At 36.2% G+C, this 24,957-nt stretch overlaps 1 protein-coding gene and 1 pseudogene across 1 annotated transcript; both read right to left on the reverse strand.

Annotated features, from left to right (window-relative positions):
- Window positions 1–1,526: 1,526 nt before the first annotated feature.
- LOC142441232 (olfactory receptor 2W3-like) lies at window positions 1,527–2,470 on the reverse strand (annotated as a pseudogene).
- A 19,484-nt stretch (window positions 2,471–21,954) lies between these two features.
- On the reverse strand, window positions 21,955–22,911 carry LOC142440411 (olfactory receptor 6M1-like). Its single transcript, XM_075542859.1, has one exon. It carries the CDS (start codon window positions 22,909–22,911, stop codon window positions 21,955–21,957), a length of 957 nt encoding a protein of 318 aa, XP_075398974.1.
- Between the last annotated feature and the right edge of the window lie 2,046 nt (window positions 22,912–24,957).

The following is a 24,957-nucleotide window of genomic DNA, read 5'->3' on the forward strand; positions in this document are numbered from 1 at the left end:
AGCAATAGCCAGACGGCGCCCTAGAAGGGATGATGTTGAGACTTCTTCTCAAGGACTGTGGACATGTTTTCAGGGGAGACCAATCACTTTGGAAGGGCATCATGGTTGGTAGGGAAGACCTCCAAAGAGATGTATTGATACAATGGTGGCAACCGTGGACTCAAACATAACAACTATTGTCAGGGCAATATTACTTCTGATATACATAGGGTCTGAATGAGTCAGAACTGACTTAATTTCACCCAACAACAATTTATCCATAACCATAACAAACAACAACAATAACAACAACCAATCATGTAATTCCTCATAGATTTTATCTACCTAATATTACTATTCTCTGCTTTTGGATATTTTTTACATCTCCAATTGTCTTTTATCAGACTATGATTTTGTCACTTTTAAGTCCTATAACCACTCACCAATGTCCCTGTATTGTTTGCCTGAGTAATGACTGTCACTTTGCTAATTTGGATATCCCCCCAGTTCAGATCATCTTCTCTCAACAAACATCTGCTGCTTTTCTTTAATCAGATTCTGTGACACTGTTTGACAACACACAAGAAGTAGAAGAAGCTCTGGGCTGTCATATAATGAATAGGCATTATACAAACTGCTTAGCTTCAAAATATCCTTGCTACTAACCAGATGACTGAAAGTTTTACTCTTTTAATATTATGTAGCAGTAAAAATCAAACAAAGCCCCCCACGACATTAGCAATCAAAACATAGCATAATTCTTTGTCCAGTTAACACTGAAAACCTAATTAAAACTTGAATCCTCTGATTGAGAGTGGGTAAAATGAATATCTGAAACAAATGCTGAGAAAAATAGATGAATCACAAGAATTTGGCACATCACAGAATAATAAAATCAGATCCTTCTCCTTAATACACCAGAATGTACCCATGTAATTGAGAAATTATCATGCTTCCAAATACAGGTGACCAATATATATTATAAGCTAACTTCTTGAGTTATTCAGAATCTTAGACAAGTGTATAGCAAAATTCCAAATGTTGATGACGAGTGTTAGAAAATGTAATGCAATTTGATGAAAGTCATTAATTGAGAATGCAGGAAGTAGAAAACTCCAATCTCTGGTGAATTTTCATGGTAAAAAAGCAGTTAAGAGAGAAAGTTAGTTGATGCTGACATTAACAACGGTAAAGACAAAAGCACTTGGAAAACTCTGAGAAAATTAAAAACAAATAACAACTGAAATTTTCAGATTAAGAAGCTTGTTCCTTTCTTGGCACTCTAGCACATGTTGATGGAAATACATTTTTGTAATAGCTTCTCTTTGGAGCTCTCCTATACATCTAAGTGGACTTGTGAGACTGTGTGTGTTGTGTAGTTTACACATCAAGATATATTATTTTAGAATGAAGGCATTATTTTAGAGGTTCAGGAAAAGGAAACTAAGCACATCAGAGACCAACAAAAATTACAAAACTCCTAGCCATCATCGATAGGTCTTGCTGTGGATAGAAATTATGGCTTGCAGTTCAGGCAAGAGGTGCTCTTACTTCTTCTCCAGACCTCTGTTACCCAGTAGCAACCTCCTTAGTGCACCTTTCACTTCTTTGTTTCTGAGGGTATAGATCAGGGGGTTCAGTAGGGGGGTGACAATATTGTAAAACAGGGTGAGAAACTTCCCCTGGTCTTTGGAGGAACTGGTTCCAGGTTGCATGTACATGTATATAATGTTTCCATAGAAAAGTGAGACCACAGTGAGATGGGAGCCACAGGTGTTGAAGACTTTGTGTCTTCCTGAGGATGACTGGATACTTAACACAGCTTTAACAATATAGCCGTAGGAGATCAGGATAAAGACCAAGGGTGAAATCACAATGCCCACTGCTAGAATAAATGCAATGCCTTCAAAAACAGCTGTGTTAACACAGGCCATCCGGATTAGGGCTGGCATCTCACACAAGAAGTGATCTACCTTGCGGTACCCACAACGGGGTAACCACAATATCATTGGGGACTTGATCAAAGAGTTGGCAATTCCACAGCCCCAAGCAAGGGACACTAAACCCAAGCAGAGTTGAGGATGCATAATAACCATGTAGTGTAGGGGTTTGCAGACTGCAACCAACCGGTCATATGCCGTGACAGCCAGGAGCAGACACTCGACACCCCCAGGCCCAGGAACAGAAAGAGCTGAATGACACAAGCAGTGTGGCTGATAGTTTTGTCGTGTCCATTAAGGTTGTAGAGGAGCTGGGGTATAGAGCTGGTAGTGAAATTGAGGTCCAGGAAGGAGAGGTGGGACAGAAAGAAGTACATGGGAATGTGAAGGTGCGAGTCCAGCCAAGACACCAGAATGATGGTTGTGTTACCCACCAGGGTCAGGAGATAGGCAATCAAGATCACCACAAAGAGGATTTTCTCCAGATGGGGACGATCAGAAAATCCTAAAAGGATGAAATTACTTTGTGAGCTGTCATTGGTAGTATCCATCACTGCTTCTGAAGAAGAAGACAAACAATAACAACAGAATCAAGAGCTAGCATTAATACATTAATGAGGCCTCATTTTTCAGCTATAAAGGCATCTTTGCCTTTTACATGTATTTATTCATTTAACCCTGGCAACAATAATATGAGGTGAACATTACTATTATCCTCATCTTAGTGAAAAAAAAGTTCAGACGTATTCATTGGTGAATTGCCCTATCTGGGATGGTACAAGTGCAAAACATCTTTGAACCTCAGGAACTTGGTTTCATATTGTCATCCTAATCACTAGTGGTGTTGTCTCTCATTTTAAAGAAGTGAAAGGTTAATTGTGTCTGTTATAAGACATTCTTGTTGAAGGCATCGAAGTTCTTAAAATCTTGTCAAAACCTCAGAGCTGCCAAATAACCAACTATTTAAAAGTAAATAAATTTAAAAGTTGTTGTAGACTCAATGATGACCCACCGCCATCTCACATGTATAACAGTGGAGCTGGACTCCACAGGGTTTTCAGTGACTGTGACCAATCTGATTACATCACAAGATCTTTTTTTCGAAGTTGCCTCTAGATAGATTCAAACTGCTAAACTTCTGGGTAGTGCTTAACCATTTACACCATCGAATCAACTAATAAAGACTCCTAATTAGTAAATACTACTATAAAATCTAAAATTATGTACAAAAACTTTGCCTGGTCTTAATTTCAGAGACAGTTCTCACTAAATGCTAAACAAATAATACTTGATGAAATAAACTGCAAGCCTATGAAACACATCTGTACTTAACCCAGATGTCCATCACATCAAACCAGAACAGCCTTATTTATTTTGCAAATACATTTTCATATTTTAAGATACTTAACTTTGCTGTGATCAGAGTTTGCTATGTAAGCTAAATAAAGTTGTTATATTATTCAGAGAGATTGGAAACATAAGTTTATTAGATTAGGCAAGGTAATTCTGAAATTCCAAACTGAAAACTCACTGCTGTGAAGTTGATTCCTACTCATAGCAACCCTGTGAGTTTCTAAGACTGGAAATATTTTTATTTTAATTTATTATTAATTGGAAGTTAATATATATCACATCATTCCATAGCTTAATCACATCAAGCAGTATTGTACAATTGCTACCACAATCTATTTTCTTCCTGGACTCCTGGACATCGTCTCCCTCTCACCCCTCTCCTACCCTGCTCACCCTTGGTAATCATAATGGAGTAGAAAGTCTCATTGGCTGGTGATCTTCAACTGTTGACACAGTGGTTCCACCAGAGTTGGTTTATGATTCCACCTGAATACTGAATTTCAGGAATTGGTTCCTGAAATTAGTTATTGTAATTCTTCATAACCAAGCTTCTAATAGACACATATTCCTACTTCCAACCCATCCTAATTATGACCTCAACCAAAAATTAACCGAACAGCTGCCTTACAATATTTCTACCCACAAACTATATCTATCTGTGTGAGAAAATTTCAGTTTAAGTCATCAGTTTTGACTTATGTAGACTGATATCTTCCTCATCCACACACAATAATTCTTTTTCTGATTAAATTCCCTTAAATTAAATTTTTAGAAGGTAGAGTCTTCTACTCAACACACTATATATAAAAAATTGCAGTCCTTGAAAATCAGTATTGAGTTTATGTTAACGCTGGTAGAGTAACTGGAAAAACAATGATGATGGCTGGCCTTGAAAAAAGGAATGAAGGCCTTGAATCATTCACGTAGAAATTATTAATCTGATGTGTGCCGTAGTATGTGTAATTACACTACAAGAAAATGTAAAAAGCTAGGAAGCAAAATACACACACACAGAGAAACCATGAATTGCAGATTTTAAGAGTTTGCATTCAAAGAAGGCCTACTAACAAAAAAAGTCTAGAGATTGACTACAAGAAATTCAGTGTCAATAGGAAAATCACCTTTCTTACTATGTTTTTATATCAGTAGCAAAAATTGAGAAGAAAGGGAAACTAGCATGGCTTAAAGAAACAATTCACAGAAAAAATATCCTCTACTTTTTAATGTGACTTAAAAATACTAGCACTATTCTCATTGATTAAATATTAAAAGAATACATAAATATAATACATTCTGGTTTTAGATAGACACATATGGAAAATTTTACCATATAAACTAAATAGCAAAAACATGAGAAAAGGGCACATTCTTATACAGACCTTTGGGAATTTTCACTACTCTAGAGGTCTTATAATAGTTTAAAATCAGTATAAAATATATATACTTTGCCATTGCATATGCTGTGTTAGAAAAATAAGTACCCACTTAATAAAATATAAATTTCATTTGGACCCATTAGTTTTATATATAAAATATGCTTTGCATTTATTAACCTCACAAAATACAAATACACATCCTAAAGAATCTTCAGTAGGATGTTTTTTATAATACATTGAGACCAAGATATTAAAAAATTGAAAATGCCGAACCACATCAGAACCCAGTCTCAGTAGACATTTTTTTTGGCCATTTTATTTCACCAGTGTCTTGAGCTCGGCCACCATTTCTTCCTTACTTGAGGGTGATGGGCTTCCTGCAGTTGGCTTACTTTCGAGATCTTTCTGAACTTCCTTTAAATACTTGTTCTAGCTTTAAAATATTTTGGTTATTGCTCTTGTTTGCTTGTTTATTTATTGGTGCTGTTTTTAATGTCAGATAACATTTCCTGTAAGCTATTTACAAATTTTCAACTTGCTAATTTTGTTAGAATTTTTATATGAACCCTGACTTCAAAAATGTCCCCCATGGAATAAATATGTATTCTTTTTTTAAAAAAAGACACTAATAACTCTTAGACAATTGTATGGTTGAGAGAAATTGTAGACATCCACTAATCACAAAACTTTAAATCTAAGTACGTTCTGTTTGCAATAAACCTGAATAAGCTTTACCTGGAACACTAGCAGCAATAGTGGTAACAGTATTTTCCTTACCCTCAAATATATAAAATTAGAAACAATATCTGGCAGCATGAACTAGATTCTTTAAAAATATTAATTCTAGAGAATGAGATGGGGGTTAGGTGATATTTCCATTTTTAATATCCCTTTCTTTATAAAATGTGGGATGTTAAAGTCTGGGTTTTCTACTCCCTTAAATTGTTACAGTCGCTATGAGTGAGCATTAACTTGCTGGCAGTGAGTTTGGTTTGGATTTTCATCTTTATAAAGTAATAGTTATTAAGTTAAAATAATAATCTAAGTTATAAAAGAGTGCATAGACATATGTAAATATAATATAATATATAATATGACAGAAATGGTATAATATTTAAGAAGTTTCTCTAGAATTTGTTTTCCAAAGTTGCTTTATGTACTGTTTCAACATTGGGTTCCTTTTTTTTACATTTCATAAATCATTCTTGCATCCACTTTACTTATTTATTTTCATTAATTATGAGAGGATAAAAGAAGCCATAAAAAGAGGAAGACAGAATATTATGAAAACTTGAGATAATAAAAGATTGAAGCACATTCATAATCACCATAAGTCCAGTGTTTGAAACAAACTTTTCTATTTCATGTTTCTGAATACGAGAACTCTCAAATTCAGAAAAAAATAACAACAGAGTTCACATTAAACAGCTGAAAATCAGGCTGACTGGAGTGAAAGGGCTCGTGTTGGATGTTCACGTGTCTCACATCGCAAAGCCTCAATCCCTGTGAAGTGGGTTTTTATACTGCCATTGTAGTTCTGGGTGGGGATGGTGTCCATAAGCCCGCCATGCTGATGAGAGCTTCTCTTTGTGGGATAAACGATCTCTCTTATGAAACAGGATGCCTTCACATTCTGAATGGAGCTATACGGTATACTTATTTTCTTCCAAACTCAAACTTTGGAAGAAAGAAGGCAGTTATATCCCCCTTATTTGTGGAAGTGGGTCTTGGTTAGAATTATGATCCAGTATTTGCAAGGCTCTCATCATTTCCAATTTACAATTTATAAACACCCACTACAGCCTCTGAAAATAACTTTATATTTAATTTCATTGTACATATATTCTTGCATGAAGGTGACTTTAGTTTATTATGGATTTGTGACTACTTTCCTAAATTCTTATCTTCCTGAGAGATTAGATAATATTCAGTATTTTATCTATATGCTTGGACTATGGTTATCACAAAGCAGTTGTGACTTAGTACATTCAGTGCTAGAGACTTGGTTAAGCTTTTGGCCAATGGGCTTCAGGGGCCACCAATACCCATTGGTCAGTAGGTCAGTGGATGAATGAGTGTTGCTACAATGATGGACAAGTTTCAGCAAAACTGCCAACCTAGCATAAATGCTTAGGGATCAATTCTGAAAGTGAATGTAAACTCTGGATCTCATAGATCTGATCCCACTGTGTAGGAATCCAGGACAGAGTCAATAGCAAATAACAACAAATGATATACACAGAATAGGAGCACAACAAAAAGTGAGCAATTAATTGATTATTTAATTTGGTAATTCAAATCTTTCTTATGCAGTGTTAGAAGTAGAAATTTACTAGAGGCCTGTGCTAAAGAAATTCCCCGTTCTTTTCTGTTCTTCAAAACACCAAGGTTGGCTATGAGCAACAAAGCAAGGCTTAATGATGTGCCCTACTAAGTTTTGTTCTCCATCCTTATCTCTTCTTGAAGGTCTCCTGACTCCATTGCTCTTAACATGAAAGAAAGCATTCTGAGGAGACTGGCACTGATTGCCACCTTACTACACCACTCTCCCAACACACCTAGATTCTTTTTAAAAGAGTCACTGGAAAGTGTGGGCATACAGTCAATTCTGGTGTCTCGTTCCCAGGACAGTGGTCTCTTTCCTACATTGTGAAGTTTGTCTTTTCTTCTCTTCTTCATGTCTCCTCCCTTGTAACTTCCAGATGAATAAAACTCATTCTTTCCAAGTGTTAACATTGGTGAGAACAATTATCTCTTTGATAATTGGGGAAACCTTTTCTTCCCTCTCATTTTTAGCATTACATACCATACTGTAGAGAACTATGTTTCCCCAATACAAAATTATGTCCTTCTCTCAGGAGAGGGGACACATGAAAAAAATTAAATGATAATCAATGACCTACAATTTTTTCAGATATGCTATTATATGGAAAGGTGTATAGTATAGAGGTGATTATTGTGTATTTATATTTGTGTGTGTGTGTCTAGAGTGAATAAAAATATCAAACTAAAGAAAAAAGTCAAGCTGTGTAGTCCCTCCATAAACTATCATTGAACAGCATGGGCATTATCACTCTCCAGTGCAGAACTCCACATCTAAATCCAAAATATACGGCATAGCCTATTTCACTTACTGGAATGGGTGCTGATGAGAAATTTGTATGATTGCATATTTTAATTAATTTTCCAACCATTTTTCATCCTAGAAATTTTTAAGTACTAAAATTTATTTAAAATGTGTCTGTGATGTCAAAATGATTGTAAATGAGATCTGTTTTCATTGTGGGAATTGGGTCTAGATTTTTAGTTTTACCAGCTGATGTTTCTCCATCTCTCTTCACATGTGGCTAATAATACCATTACCAATGATAATTATTTTTCTCAAAATGAAATTCAGATCTTAGTATTAATTTCATATGTTTTAAAAGAGTTTAGTCAATATTACAAGCATCTTCCTGAAGCATCTCCCATTGGGTGTAATACTGGCTCATTCTGTATTTAAAAACCACTAAATTTCTTAACATTAAGGGCAATCATATACCTTTTTATATATGCACATATAATCTGAGTGCAGCCATTAAGCATTTTTTAAACTATGATGGTTCTTATTTAATAACCTTTATGCTGTTCTGTTTTGGGATATGTTTAACATCATACATATTGGCTATGAAATATACATTTCAAATTTCTCCAAAAATGATAGCTCCTTTTATGAATCCTTTATTGGTAAGTATATACTCTCGTGTCATCATATTGTACTTGTCTTTTTCTTTCTAGTATCCCCTTAAGGAAAGTGAGCTTCATTTTCTTATCGTAAGATGTTTTCCATGATTGAACACAATTGCACAGGCACAAGACATAACTGCAACTTCAGTTTTCTAAAGGAACTTGCAATTATTACCATTGTTAGCCTAACAATATGATTACCACAGATATCTTTAAGAGAAGCTAGACATAGATGTTATTGATGGTAAACAATTCAATCCATATCTGGAGATATTAGTCATGACTGCAAACAATCATTTTCTTCCAAAATTTTGCAACTTATTAATTCATTTCTGAACATTTTCATTATAGTTTTTCCACTTCAGAAAATAAAATATTTTTTGTTCCTTCAATTCTAATGATACTGTCCCATCCCACCCCTATTTACACCCATCCAAGCTTTTTCCTTCAGAATGCACCTGCCTTCTCTCAGAGATTCAGTGTTCAAATCTCACTTTTTCCTCATTCTGAATAAACTCCAACCCTGTCAACAATAATAATAAAATATTTTTCATATTTTTACTTCAACCACATGCTTTATCCTTTAAACCTCCTTTTATATTGGTAAACGTATTGCTTCATTATGATTGAAAACATGAATCAGGATGTGCATGTTTGCATACATAGATGCTTTTTGATTTGTCTGTCATAAACTATAAGTTTCCTAAGAAAAAGGAATTTTTTTGTTATTTTACTATTCCTTAGAGAAATACCACATGTCTTTGTTATTGAGTAAAATAGTTAATATTCTAAACTCCTATTCAGGTCATAATTCCAGAAAATCGCTTACCATTTTTACTTGTGTTTTGCAAGGCATCATTGCTATCAGAAGACAGAAAGAGCAAACTGAGTTGGACTTTCTCAGTCTGCTCTCTTCCTTCATCCAAAGGCGCTCTAGCCAGTGGCAATTCCACCTGTGTAAGGACTTGCAGGCACCTCTCTGAGTTTCACCCCTTCATTTATTCAATTACAATATTTATGCTGTGGTTGTTTATGGGAATGCCAACAGGGATATAACTCTCTGGAGGAAAGATTGGGAAGGGTCTCGGAGGACAAGATGAGCTCATTAGCAGCCCCAAATCCCAAGGACCTTTTGATTCCAAAGGGATCATTAACCCGCACATGTAGTAAGAAAGCATCACTCAAGCTCAGTTAAAAATAGAAACTTTACCCTACTCCTGTAGGCTCCAGACAGAAATTGAGAACCATGAGAATTTTCCTTTGGTATAAAAAGGATTTACGTGTAATTGAGCTTAAATCAAGACAATCAAACCATTTTGTTCAAAGGACATAAATTATATTGAATCGTGTTTTCTCACCTTGTGTTCCAAAGAATCAAAAACAGTCCCAATTTGTATATTACTTCCATTCCACTTTGAACAAGATCATGGTTCTGGTTTTTATGCAATTATTTATTTTTAGACTTATTGAAAATTGGGCAAATGTACTTTGACTTTTTATCAATATTTTGTATAGATAGGAAATAACTTATTGTCTTAAGTAGTTCAAGTAAACCATAGTTATCCTAATTAATATAAAATTTTATTGAATAGGAGAGCTCTGTATAAACTCTTCTGTTTTGTTTTCTAGTGGGGGCTTGGGGTCAGTGTGGTTGAAAGGAAATATCCACATGCCTAGATTTATTTGTTAGTTTCCAAATCTACATAAGGATATTAGCAATTAAGAATTCCCTGATCAATTTTATTATTATGAATGTTCTCTCATAAGAGCTGAAATGATATGACAATGCTGATAATGTATACAGTAAGTAAATAATTAGCTATGAATACATTCCCTGAAAATCAGAATTACAGTATAAGAGAAAATGCAGACTAACCAGTTTGAGTATATTGATTAAGAAATTTTCTTGATTAGCTTTGGGTTGACAAAATAATCAAAGAGTAAAGAGAGTATTCTATATAGGTGAATATGTTTTAGGTTTATAGAATACATATTGTATGCATCTGCAGGTCATCTCATCCTGCCCTATTCTCTGGATAATCAAAGTCTAAAACTCACTGCCGTTGAGTACAGTCTAATTAAAAAAAACACACCTATAGTTTAGGGTAAAACTTTGCATGTTGCTTTCTGAGGCTCTGTATAGGGAAATCTAAAGACTCCTCTTTCTCTCGTGGAGTGGCTGGTGGTCTTGAATGGCAGACCTAACAGGAGCCAAATGAGTAACCCACTCTACCACCACAGGATCAAACAAAAATTCTGTTATTTGTTATTCCATTATTCCATGAAATCTTGAAGACTTCTCATATAAAAACGGATTACAGACTTCCTAGCAAAGCTATAGAAAGCATAAATAGAACTATAGAATCATCATAGAACAGATGAGTTTAATAAATCCCAGAGTTCCTAATTTCTCTGTCCTTTGGGACTGTAAGAATAAAGCTCATCCCTAAGTTTGTTCAGTTCTATCTGCCTACTAATGAGCTTATTTTATTTCTCACCATTCCCACGATCACTACACTCCAAGTCTCATTTAGTCAGAGCTTTCCCAACCTGCTAGAATAATTATTTTCTTTAATTGGTTCACTTAGCAAATGATTATAATGCGTAAAACAAAAAAATCACACTAATTGTTTGAAAAATGATTCAGGAATCTTCTAAAACATAGACAGTACTGCACAGGGCAATAATTATTGGTTGGGGGAACTGGTGCAAATGTTGGACTTTATTTTTAAACGTTTAATAGGAGAGGGCATTTGTTTGGCAAAATATGCCAGAATTGCTTAAGAACATGTAAGGAAAGAAAAATGAAAATCATAATGATTGGGGTTAGGAAAAAGGCCCATGTATTATAACCAAGGAATGTAGACCTGAGACCTTATGTGCATGGAGAAGCTATCCGTTAAGATTAAGAGAGGTGTGAAAAGCACAGAAGAGCCGATAAATAAATAAATAAATACATACATAGATAAATAAATAAATAAATTTTATAAGTTTATGGAGAGTTCCTAAATTCTTAAATATTTAGGGAATACAATATTTTGAGAGATATGTAGAGAAAGTAGGAATCCATCAAGAGGGTCATTATAGTGGCTTATAAAACCAAGATTATGGAAAACTAAATAGGAAAGCTCCAGAGAATGGCAAATTATTATCACTATACTCCATGATTTCTACAAACTTTTCTTCTTATTCAGTGTCTCTATATCTAAAAAATATTTTACTCATTAGGTATTTAATATTATATTTTATTGTTTGTTGTTGGTTAGTTCCCTAAGGGAAAGGTCTTATTTCTTTGAAACTATTTTCTGTAATTAATCTTGGAACTGGAAAACACACTTTCAAGAAAAGCTAGAGTTTTACAGGCTATATTTATCAAGCCTTATTTTGGGTAAGATTATGGGGAGAAGTGAGTTGTTGCTCACTATTTAAATCTCTTTCCCCCCCCCCAGACAGACAGTTATAAACATGGATTATCTAAACATGGATTATAAAATATAAACAGGACAACTATAAGGATATGTTATTTGGGTTATATTTATAAAAGAGAAAATTGAGAAAGACTAGATTGATAATGACACAGTTAAGGTCATAGAAAGATACAGTTAAAAGTCATAGAAGGAAAATTAAATTAATAATATAATTGAAAGGAAAACAAAAGATCAAAGACTTTTCTCAGGAAGAGAATAATCTTTAGACTTCAATGTAAATTGGGGGGGGAAAGGAAGAATGAAAGTTTCCTGAGATATTATGATTGTCAAGATAATAGTCTGATTTTGTCAGTAATTACTATTTGTTGTTTGTTTGAGAGAGTTATAGTCGTCCTTAATTATCTATTAGACACAAATAGAAAGATGACAGTAAAGTAAACCTTAAACAACTTTTTAAAAACTTTGTTTGGAAATTACTTTAAGGATAACTCAAATACTATTATCATTTCATCATCATCTTTATATATGGAAAATTGGAAACTAAAATCATTTAGGACCAAAATATTTACAACTATATTGTGAAGCCAATATCATTGCTCCATGTATAAGAACTTTAACAAGTAGTTGATGGGTCTGTATATATATGTAATAGATGGATATACACAAACACATAAATATATGCACAAAATTGCTCTTTCTAAACTATACAGGAACAATGGTGTGGGTGTTTAGTTTACAAGTTAGATTATTTCAAAAAGCTAAACTAATTATGATTAAAATTTATAGATTCTGACTCATATTTATATCTTTAAAGTATTGTCTTTTTCATTCATTGCCTATAGACCATTTAGGAGTATATTGTCTATGAAATATATCCTTCATTTGTGAGAGACTATGTGGAACTTCAACACACTTCCATACCTGTCATGTTCTATGCTGCCATTACATTTTCAGATAAATATATCAATACAGTGATATTTAACACAATTATGTTAATAAATGCACATATTCATTCACCAGGAGAGACAAATATTATCAGGGAACCGCAGGGATATTTGTACAGGTATGATAATCTGCATCAGGGAGGCAACCTCTACTGAATCTAAACATGCATATATTAGTTTGCATTAGACTCCTGTAATGTTGCTATGAATACAAGGTACAAACACTGCCTTCCACTTATTAATATTCTCATATGTTATTTTTTTGGTCTTTCCATTAATCTTGCATGCACTTCTGTGTTTTTCAAATTGTAAATAAAGTGATAAAGCATAGACTTGGTGGCTGCCTGGAACACAGCAATCTGTTTGTCTCCCTCTGCTGGTCATCGGACTTGTTTACAAGTAGGCTTCACAGAGTTTATGGACAGGTTCCACTTTATTTTTTAAGATTAAAAAATATTATGAATTGGGTAAAAGCTTAAAAGCAAATAATTTACTAATTTAAAAAATCATACACACGGTGTTTAATGTCACTGACTGCAGTCCCACAATGTAAGATAACGTATTTCACCTTTTCCCTGTGTTCAGTTTCTTCTTTCTTTTCTAAATCCTCTGAAATGTGTTCCTCTGCATATTTTGGTCTCAGTGACTTATTCTGTGGGGTGTGCCTACTTTACTTGTGTGATTGTTCCCTTTATCGATCTATCCTGTGTTTAATTGGAAATGTAGCAGAGGTGAGAGCATTTCCTGATCTGAAGGGTATTTATGGGCTGTAGTTTCAGAGCTTCCAACATTCTCTCGCTAAACAGTAAGTCTGGTGCTTTTATGATTTTGCATTTTCTTACATGCCTTTCTCCCCCTGTATCCAGGACCTTCTGATGTGTTTCCCTTTAGTTAGTAGAGGTTGCCAGGGACCATCTAACTTTGCTCGTTTTAGAGTCATGAAGATTGATGTTGTTATTGTCCATTAGTCTATTGAAGTTATTGTTTCCATGTATTTTTTATTTTCTTCACTCTTATTATCTCTGAGTAGGGTGGCATCAATAGTTGCACCTTGGATAGCTGCTCACAAGTGTGTTTTTGTTTGTTTGCTCTCTTAAACAGTTTTGCTGTTGGTAGGTACCATCACGTCAGTTCTGATTTATAGGGACACTGTATACAATAGAACTGAACACTGCCTGGTTCTGTGCCATCCTCATAATTGTTCCTATGTTTGAACCCACTGTTGAAGCCAATGTGTCAATCTATTTCCTTGTGGGTTTTTCTCTTTTTCACTGCCTTCTACTTTACCCACCAGGATGTTCTTCACAGAAACTGGTTTCTCATGACAACATGTCCAACATAGGATAAGCACTATCTCCCACTTCTTGCCTCCTCTAAGTAGCACTCTGGCTATACTTCCTGCAAGACATATTGTTTTTCTTCGATAGTTCATGATACTTTAAGTATTCTTCACCAGCAACACCATTAAAAGCCATTGGTTCTTCTTTGATCTTCCTCTTTCCATGTCCAATTTTCACCTATATACAAGGGAATGGAAAATAGCATGGTTTGGATCAGGCACATCTTAGCCCTCAAAAGAACACCCTTGCTTTCAGCACTCCAAAGAAGTGTTGCAAAGCAGATTCATGTAATGAAACTCATCTTTTGAGCTCTTGACTGCTGCTTCTGTGAGCACTGATTGTGGATCCAAGCAGGATAAAATCCTTGACACATCCACCTTTTCTCCATTATCATGATGTTACCCAATGGTCCAGTTGTGAGGATTGGGCCTTCTTTAGTTTAGTCATAATCTCTATTGAAGGCTTCACTCTTTGATCTTCAGCAGCAAGTGCTTAATACAATTCTCACTGGCTGGGAGTAAGGTTGCATCATCTGCAGATCACAGTTGCCAATACATTTTCCCCAACCCATGACATACACTTTTCCTGATTCCCCTGTTTGTTAACACAATTGCTTCTTGATCCATGAACAAGTTCCTCATGAACAAAATGGATTCTGGGACTCCTATTCTCAAGGCTATCTAAAGTTTGTCAGGATCCACACAGTCACATGTCTTTATAGAGTCAATAAACACAAGTGGACTTATCATTGTAGAACAGGGGCGCTCACACTTTTTCAGCATGCGACCTACTTATAAAATGATCAAGTGAAAATGATCTACCAACTACACACATACAAAACATATACTTATTTATTACATTTATTCATAAATGCATTGAGAATTCTTTACATGTACAATGTGTGTTTATGTACCTCACATAACCACATAAATCCATATTGCACAACACAACACAATTAACTATGTACATTTTTTGTCATTATCTGAGTTTACTGTGATGACTTGCACTGAATGGAATGAGCCAGGGATGCATAGTACGGACAGTAACTGCTGGCAGCCAGCCTCAAGTGATCATCATTCCAATGATCATCAGTCATAGTGGAACGGTACTTGGACTTAACGATCTTTATGTGGGAAAAGGCTGACTCATAGAAATAAGTAGAACCAAATAATGCAGTCAAGGAGGTATCACATTTTCTCATATTTGGTACTTTCTCTCTGTGAGTAAGTTTCAGAACTGTTCATGTGCTCTGGACTTCAGCTGAGTGTCGGCTTATAGTGTCAAAATCTCCCATTCCATATGAAAGTGATATGTTTTTGTCTTCTTACTTGGTCCAACTCCCCCACTCATTTTAATACCCCTTCTTATATTTAAGAGAAAGAATTGAAGGTCAAAAAATTGGCAATAATTTAGATTGTCAGTTTGGTTGTACTTAGCACCTTTGTTTGTGCATGCTTTTGACACCTAAAATTGAATCTGATTATCTGTGATGTATTTCAATTAAGTGATGGGGTTGATGATAGACTTAAGTCTATTTTTTTTAAGCCATGAGACCTACTCGACATTTCGGATCGAATAGTAGATCGTGATCGACATATTGAGCACCCCTGTTTACAGCATTCTTGCAGACATGTCCTGACCCATTTAAACTCAAATTTAATGACTGAAGGCAAGTAGTATTATAAACTCCCTATTTTTCCCTCCTGATAATCATTTATAGCAATCATTATATCAACAACAATAGGCAGAAGTCAACAGTATCAACCTAGTAGAGCCAGATCCTAAACTTAATATTTAAAACAGTCAAATTCAACCCTTATCTATCTTATCTTAATCCTTATCTAAACTATACATTTGATACAAATTATGACCTTGGGCATTTGGCTGCAGGGCCTCAAGCCAGGGCCAGACCTTCTGTCAGCCATTTTGACCTTCAGTCAGCCATTTTCACTAAGCAGCAAGGTCTCCAAGGAGTTCAAGGGCCTATTTCATCTTCTGAGGTCAAAATGTACATTAATCATATTCATTGTTGCCATTTCACACAGGGATAAACATAGACAACAAGCAAACAAAGTAATAAAAACTTTAACTTCCCATATCCTTTTCAGAAAATTACCCAGCAAACTGCATGGCCATTTCTGACATCTGACTGGCCAAAGAATAAACTACCAGGAGGCAGAGGTCAAGCAAGCATCTGTTCTCCATCATTATGATTTCTTTCTCTAGCACCCCACACACAAGATACCATAATGTATTAGTCTGGGTTGACTAGAGAAACAAATTCATAGGCACTCATATGTGTGTAAGAGAGAACTTTACATCAGAGTAATTATATATTAAGAAAACATCCCAGATCAAGTCCTTAAATCTGATATGAGACTGTTAGGTATCTTAGCCTAGGGATTGGGAAGTCCATTGACACATGCACAGGAGAGTCAGCATAAGACAAAGCTGGATTTTCCCGCCGGTGGGCACGGATGGGCGTTACACCTGGAGCAGCCCATCTGGGCCAGGTGATTGCAATTCAGCCAATGGGATCGACCTGGGGTCGTTCACCATGCCTCCCCCGGGAATCCTTGAAAAGGCAGGAACTGAGAGGGAGAGAGGGCCTTGGCTTGTCTGGTTATCTTGTTTTGGAGGAAAACTTGGGAGAGAGACCTTTGCGTGACCCTGAGCAGCCTCTGCCAGGCCACATGGTCAAAGGGAATCCTATGGGTGCCGCGTAAAACCTGAAAATGCTTTTAACTCTCATTAAATTCACTTGGATCACGAGCCAGGCTTCGGCATGAATTCTTTCTCATGCAGAGCCAAGGACCGAAGTTGGAATCTTGCCCGGAGAGAGAGACCTTACAAGACCATCTGTCTGATACTAATCTATAAATTTCTCTTCAGACTCATGCAACACATACAATGATGCTGAATGCTCAAAGATCCCAGGGTAGTTGGTGGAAAGTCTTGTGGATCCAATCATGGTGGAAGCATTTTAGCATAGGTAGGGGTCTCCACATGACTCCTCCAACTCCAGGGCTCTGGCTCCATCAGCTTAGCTCAACATGGCTTGTCAACATGAATGTGTAGCAGAGCGTGTGGGTCTGGCTTCCAGTGAGATATTTTTCTCTGTAGCCCCTCTATATAATGTCATCAAGCTGCGACCTGAATGACAGGCTAAACTGTACCGCTTCACTCTTAATAGTTTCAGGTTGACACCAGATTATATAACTACCACAACTCTTATTGTTGTTTTCTTCTGGATAGCTAATTCCAACTACTAATGATGCTATGAGCCAGAATAGAAACTGCTCCATAGGATTACCTAGGCTATATTCTTTAAGGGAGCAGGGCATAAAGTCATTCTCTTGAAGACACTGGTGGGTTCTAAAACCAACAACCTTTTGGTTAGTAGTTAAAGATGCAATCCTTGTGCCATTAAGGTTCATAGGGGAATACGAAAAATTGAGAGTGAGGCACCGCCAAAAGGCGTATAGATGGAATTTCCAAGATATCTATATGGCAATAGAAAATTTAAAAAACAAAACAAACCAAGAAGCAAAAAAAAAAAATCTGAAATTCATTACCAATGAAAGAATTACAGTTCAGACAGCAAGCATCAACTTTTAAACATTAGGTAATTGCGTACAGAAATATATTCCATTCAGAGTTAAGCCTGGATGATGAAAAGGACTGAAGTTTTCAAATGATAGCTCAAAGTTTGGAGGTTCAAGTATATACAGAGATGCCTAAGTAGAACAATATAACTATCTGCTACTGAAAATTAGCTATAGACAACCCTATTGAGCATGGTTCCACATGAGTCTGAATGGATTCAAGGGCCACTGATTTGTCTTTGTTATGTGTTCTCTATGAACCAGAGGAGGACCTAATGAAAAATTTGACCCTATACCTGATTTTTAGTAGGGAAATGTTAACAGAAATCAATTTCAACTAGAGATAAAGTGTTTGAAAATGTTCAAATGCTACAATTGATATTTCATTGAAAATGAAACATCCTAATGAAACTAGAAAGGCGCCTGGTGGGGTAGTAGTTAAGAGTTGAACTAATTGTAAGGTCAACAGTTGCAAACTTTCAGATCATCTGCTTCACAGGAGAAGGGGAGATTTCGATTCCTGTAAAGAACTAGTCTCAGACACTCAGGGGCAATTCTACCCTGCCCTATCAGGTTGCTATGAGAAGGTAGAGGATTGATGGCAGTGAGTTTTTTCTGTCTTAAGTAGATAGAACAGGCGTCCTCAAACTTTTTAAGCAGGGGGCCAGTTCACTGTCCCTCAGACCATTGGAGGGCCAGACTATAGTTTAAAAAATAAACAATGAACAAATTCCTAAGCACACTGCACAATTTTTAAGGGTGGACACAGACCCGGTCATGGACACGGCAACCTGCTGTGGCTTCTTGCTTTATTAGTTTCCAGTCAATCAGTTCAGAAGTATTCTTCGTGTGATCAGATATATAACTGAAGAAAGTAGCATACACAGAGAAAGCAGAGACAAAATAATAAAAAGAAAAAAATCCAGAACTAGCTGTTTTCATTCTTGGATTCGTATGCATTCTGAGGTTAAAGAGTTCAGAAGAAATTCAATTTCCTTGACATGGAATGTATATTCTAATTAGGATATATAAAAACTAACTAGAATTATATCATTATGCATGGGTAGAACCTAAGTGTATTGAAGAACCATGACAATAAATTCAGCATAGAAACTTTTAGATATGATACAGATATGTTGAGAACTGTATGCTGTTGCCTTTCTTTCTGCTTCTTTGATAGCTAAAATTAGAGTATAAATATATGGCCTAATCATTGGCAAGGAAATACCTTCAATATTCAGTAGAAGAAAATAGAGACTTCATGTGGAAGAAGATGCCTAGCTAATATAAAAGAAAAGAGAAATTAATAAAAAGTGAATCTATGGATAAATACTATACATAAGCATTATTAAAATAAATAATAAACTGACAATTCTGTTTTTCAATGCATGAGTATAGTTGAAGTCTAAATATGTCAGAATTTTTTGCTTAATTGTAATCAATTGTGTGTGTGTGTCCCTGTATGTCCTTCCTATTGTTAGGTGCTGTAGAGTAGGTTTAACACCCAGAGACTCTATGCATCCTGCATCCTCACAGAAACTTTATCTATCCTTCCTACAGGACAAGAAAGCTGAACTGTTTCTTTTTTGCAAAATTTAGTACATGTAAACCTGAGCAAGAACTATGTACACACATGGAATTTAGTTACTACATTATTATGAATTTTACAAAACGTTACCAACATGGAAATATAACATCAATTTTTAAAAATATTATTACCACCAACATCATATTACTCTTTTTAATATTAATTCAGGCATTTAGCTATAAGGAGCAGTGGCAGGCTTCAGCTGGTTCGATCAGGTTTAACAGAACGGATTCCAACGTTTGATTGAGTCGGTGAACCAGTTGCTAAAGGCACTTGTGTTCAGGGTGGTCTCTAAGGCAGAGGACTGGGAATTCCAAATTTCCACTCTTGAATCTTTTAATGATCATCTGAAAAACAGAGCATTCTAAGCACCCGTCGTAATGTTCATCTCATTCACAGGTATAAAGTGGCCCTATGCTTATCGTATTTATTTATTCACTTCATAAAACTTGTTATACTTCTGATGAAATACTAAAGTTTTATTTTCTTGCATTTATTACTTGAGTAAACAAACACAGAACTTAGAGAGAAAGTGCCAGGTGCCAGAGTGACACACTACCATCCCTTTCAACTTTGGGCTACGTCTCAAATTTCTATGAGATATTATCAGTCATTTATGCAATTCCCAGAAGATTCAATGAGCTAAAAATATTGTCAAAACAATTGCTGTATGTTCAGTGGATATAAAAAGGTTTTCTCAAGGATGAATGCAATATATTCAGAGAACATAAACTACCTAATTGTTTCTAATCTTGCAAATACGAGGATTACTAATTGGCCTACCTCTAAAGGCATGGGCTCCACTCGTGCAGTGAAAAGATGGTTAAGGATAAATCTCACAGCTTATGAGTCCCACATAAAAGGGAGGATGCAATTGAGGATGCCAACAAAAAATTAAAATGAAAATATCTTTTTAAAAGTTGTATTGTTTTTGTCAGATATCATTTAATATTTTTTCATTAATATCTTAAAACGTTTCCTTATAATCTAGCTTAGTGTGCCTCTTTCATTGTTCTTATTTACATATTAACTGTATGAAATAATACACTTCCTTTTGGTATGTATGTTTTTTTTAATATTTTACCAATATTGTTTAAACTTAAATATTTTTAAACAGTCATTAGAGCTGCAAACTGGTTGTTAAGTTTTTGAATCTGACTACTGATAAAATGTACAGGAATCCAGTTTAACTATGTTATTTTTATTTCAATAATATAAATATATAGCATGTATATTCCTTTTTCATTTTCAATTGCTTCACTCCCTATCTATAATTCTGAGAATATTCATTTGGGTGTGCAGTGAATGGCAAAAGGAAACACATCTGACCTCCTTTAGTTTCCCAAGGCTAGAGATAGGAATTAGACATGACATCATGTTCCATTCTTCTGTACTGACTCTGACACCAACCATTCCTCCCAAACACTCTACTTCTATGCTGAGCTCCACAAATCATTGCAATGTCCACACAGAACTCACATACAAATCTCACAATTATAAAGGTTTATTACAGAAGTCAATTGTCAGAATCAGTAAACAGTAAGTGGTCTTGGTCCACAGCAATACCTGTCACTAGCCTCATTTTAGTCTGAAGATTGTCATCCCCGTTGTCCCTTGGCCTCTGCCTTTGTGTGCCAGGATGGCCTGCCACTCTTTTCAGTCTCACATTTTCTTTTTTTTTAAACATTTTATTAGGGGCTCATACAACTCTTATCACAATCTGTACATATACATACATCAATTGTATAAAGCACATCTGTACATTCTTTGCCCTAAACATTCTCAAAGCATTTGCTCTCCACTTAAGCCCTCTGCATCAGGTCCTCTTGTTTCCCCCTAGTCTCACATTTTCAATGCTTCACTGCTTCTCTTGCTCTTCCACAGTCTTCCTGACAGTCCTCGGTACCTTTGGCCTCAGACTCCACCACTTCAGACAGATACCTGCAACTTGCTCTTCCAACAGTCCTTGGCTTTCTCTCTCTCTCTCTCTCTCTCTCTCTCTATCTATCTATCTATCTATCTATCTATCTATCTATCTATCTATCTATCTCTCATGCTATCAAAAAGATGGTGAGGTATTGGTGAGAAAAGATTACCAAGCCCTTCTATTAGCTTTATACATACGCTGTGTGGTTTGCATAATTTCATATCAACTTCACCTTGATAAATAGTGTAGGGATAGAGTCTACTCTGTCATTCACGTCACACTCTGATGATGTCTCCTTGTTAGTGTGACCTTCTCATGAGGATTCTGGGAACTTCTTCTCTCTCTTCCTTCATCTTCCTGTTGACAAGTCATGTTGACCTGTGCCATCCCTTTGATGCTTCCGCTGTCATTGGATCCAGGAACTTTCACTCACTGGCCTGTGGTTGTCTGTCCTCCATTCTGCATCAGCAATGTGGCTGGGAGTCTGAAGGGAGAGCTATGGACTAGTACAGGACTTATGGGGTAATATTAGACTTAGGAACTTGATCTGGACTGACCTGTACAGTTTTCCAACATACAATTGATATAAATTTCTCTCTTACACATATAGGAGTGTCTCTAGATTTGGACTAATATGCCTTGTTTTTGTAGTCTCATAAAATCATTTAGTGGGAGTTACAGAACCTTGTGTAGAAGTGTCGTAATAAGACATTTTATTACAAAATAGGAATGAGTCTCAAATATTCTGTTATTTGGATCTAATCTGCTTAATGAAGTTTCGGCCTTTGGCCAAACCATCCTTCAGTGCATCTTTCATGGTCTCATTTCTCAAACTAAAGATGAAGGGATTGAGAAGTGGTGTGATGACACTGGAGAGGATAAAAAGGATCTTGTTGAGATGCAGGCTGCTTTTCTGTGAGGGGCGAACATAGACAAATATGGAGATCCCATAGCCCATGGAGACCACCGTGAAGTGAGAGGCACAGGTGGCAAAGGCTTTGCGTTGACCTTGGCCTGAGGGTATCTTCAGAATGGTGGAGATGATGTACACATAGGAGACCAAGGTGAGGGAGAGGGAGCTGATGAGCAGGACAAGGGAACTGAGGAAGTCCAGGAGCTCAATGATACGAATATCAGCACAGGCTAAATGCAGGAGAGGGGCACTGTCACAGAAAAAGTGATCAATCACATTGGGGCCACAGTATGGCAATCTTGCCTTAAGGACAGTGGATGGGAGGATGAGGAAAAAGCCCCCCACCCAGGAAAGGATAACCAGGCGCACACAGAGTGAGCTGTTCATAATTACTGGGTACTGAAGGGGGCTGCAAATGGCCACATAGCGGTCATAAGACATAACAGCAAAAAGGATAAGCTCTGTACATCCAGAGAGAAAGTAGAAATAAGATTGACTGAAACATTCACCAAATGAGAGGCTGCTCCTCATTGATAGGAAACCTGCTAGCATCTTGGGAACAGCACAGGTGGTGGTTAAAATTTCACTGAAAGAAAGATTGCTGAGGAAGAAGTACATTGGTGATTGGAGTCTATAGTCCACAAAGATAAGGGTAATGATGAGACCATTTCCAAAGACAGTCACCAAGTAGGCAGATAAAAATATTAAGAACAGGAGGCTGCCAAGAGCTCTGGTAGTGGGTATCCCTGTCAGAATGATCTCCGTCACCATGGTCCAGTTTTCCCTCTCCATGTTGACTGGGGAATCTTCTCTTAAGCAGGCAAGGAAGAGAACATCAAGGTACACTACTCATTAGTACTGAATCTTCTAAGATACATGAAGCTGGGGTAATTTCATTTATTTCTAGCAAAAATGAGCTACATAATTAAAAATTAGCTTAATGTTTTCCCTTATAGCTCCCAGCAAGAAAATGTATGAAATTAACATCCCTAGTAAATTTCTGAAATCTAGAAGAATAGCAAAACAAAGTAAACAAGGAATGAACAAAAAGTCTTAATCAGTTGGATAAGGAATAGTGGGTTGCTAACTGCAAAGTAAGGAGTTCAAATCCACCAGCTACTCTGCAGGAGAAAGAGGAGGCTTGCTACTCCTGTAAAGATTCACAATCTCAGTATGTTCAGAAGCTGTTCTACTTTGTCCACTAGGGTTTATATGAGCCAGAATCTACTTGATGGCAGGGATTCTTTAGCACAATTTGGATATATAAAAATAAACTTATCAACAGGTTATTTTAATAAGCACATCTCTATTTTATAATCCACATGGTAAAAAGATAATAACTCCAATAATATTTAAAATGATTAAGTATACTTTATTCTGCAGTTTATTTCTGTACATTATATTTTAGATAGTACCCAATTATCACAAAGCTTCAGCTCTGTATTTGGAAGGGAGAAATCATCTGGTCACAAAGCTGAGTATGCATATTGGACTCTTGAGACTAGGGAGCATATTGCAACTAATACTGGAAGTTTGAGTTTAGAAATAAGCAATAGTTTCTGTAACATTCTTCAGATACTGATAGTAGTCATTACTAGAGAAATTAAACATCTCCTTTAAGATTCTTATTGTAGGCAATGCATTTTAATCAGTTAAGGTACATCTTCTAAAATATAAGTTAACAAATTAATCAGTCTTTTATGATGTTTATGAAGTGTTTCCGTAAACATATGTAGCTGCACTAAATACCAAATGAAAATGCTTGAGATAGCGGTTCCTTACATAGACATGGTGGAAGGATTGTTTTAACATTATAAAACTAAAACACATTGGTTGAGTCAGTGCCAAATAAAATTCTGTGCTAGAAGATAGCATAAAAGGATTTTTCACCTTAAAGGAAAAAAAAAGTTTAAATGATGTGTAATTTTTAATATAGTATCAAAAATATTAAAGAACATCTTTGAACCAAAGACAATATATGGAAAAACAGATAAGAAGATTCTGAAAATTAAATAAAAAAGGATTACAACAGACTTTAAAAATAATGAATCCTCTAATGAAAAAACAACATGTTTATATCCATTGTGTTAAGTTAATTTAAATAAACCTGACATAATTGCTACAATGAAAAAATAAAAAATTAAAGTGAACATTTTGCCAGAGCACATAAAAATGATAAGTCAAAGAAGTCTCTGCGAGAAGTCAACACACTGGCATGAAGCAGGGAACCAATAGAGAGGCCTCAGAGGCTGGCCCCCTTACCAACTAAGTTGATAGCCCTCTCCCTCCAGAAAAATCCATTTCAGAGGACAGCACTGAAGCTGTAGCTCAAGGAGAGGGACGTGACTGATCAGAGCACACAGGAGCAAATGAAGGTGAAGCACATCCCGGCTCACCAAGCCCAGAGGACAATATTTCTGCTCAGAGCAGCCAATGCACAGAGGACCATAGGGCCAGCCCCAGCACAGACATGACATTCCTCACTGACCCATAGCACCACGGCGGGCAACACTGGAGACATTCAGCAGGAATTGTGCCCACTCAGACCACACCACACCGAGGCGAGACACTGGGGTGTGCAACAGAGCAGCAAGGGGAACAGAGCAATGAGGTCCCCAGGGAACACCAAAAATAGACTATGGGGCCAGGGCAGGGCACACCATCAAACTCAACTGGAAAACAGTCATATAGGACAGCAAATAGACCTTGAAGTATTTATAGGCTTTCCTTTTTCTTTGCCATTGCCTTTTTGTTGTTGTGATTATAGATATTATTTTTTTCTCTATTGTTGCTTTGTTGTGCTTGGTCTTGTGTTTGTGCATATTGTTGTCTCTGAAT

The sequence above is a fragment of the Tenrec ecaudatus genome, chromosome 2, assembly GCF_050624435.1.
Source record: "Tenrec ecaudatus isolate mTenEca1 chromosome 2, mTenEca1.hap1, whole genome shotgun sequence".
Taxonomy (NCBI): Eukaryota; Metazoa; Chordata; class Mammalia; order Afrosoricida; family Tenrecidae; genus Tenrec; species Tenrec ecaudatus.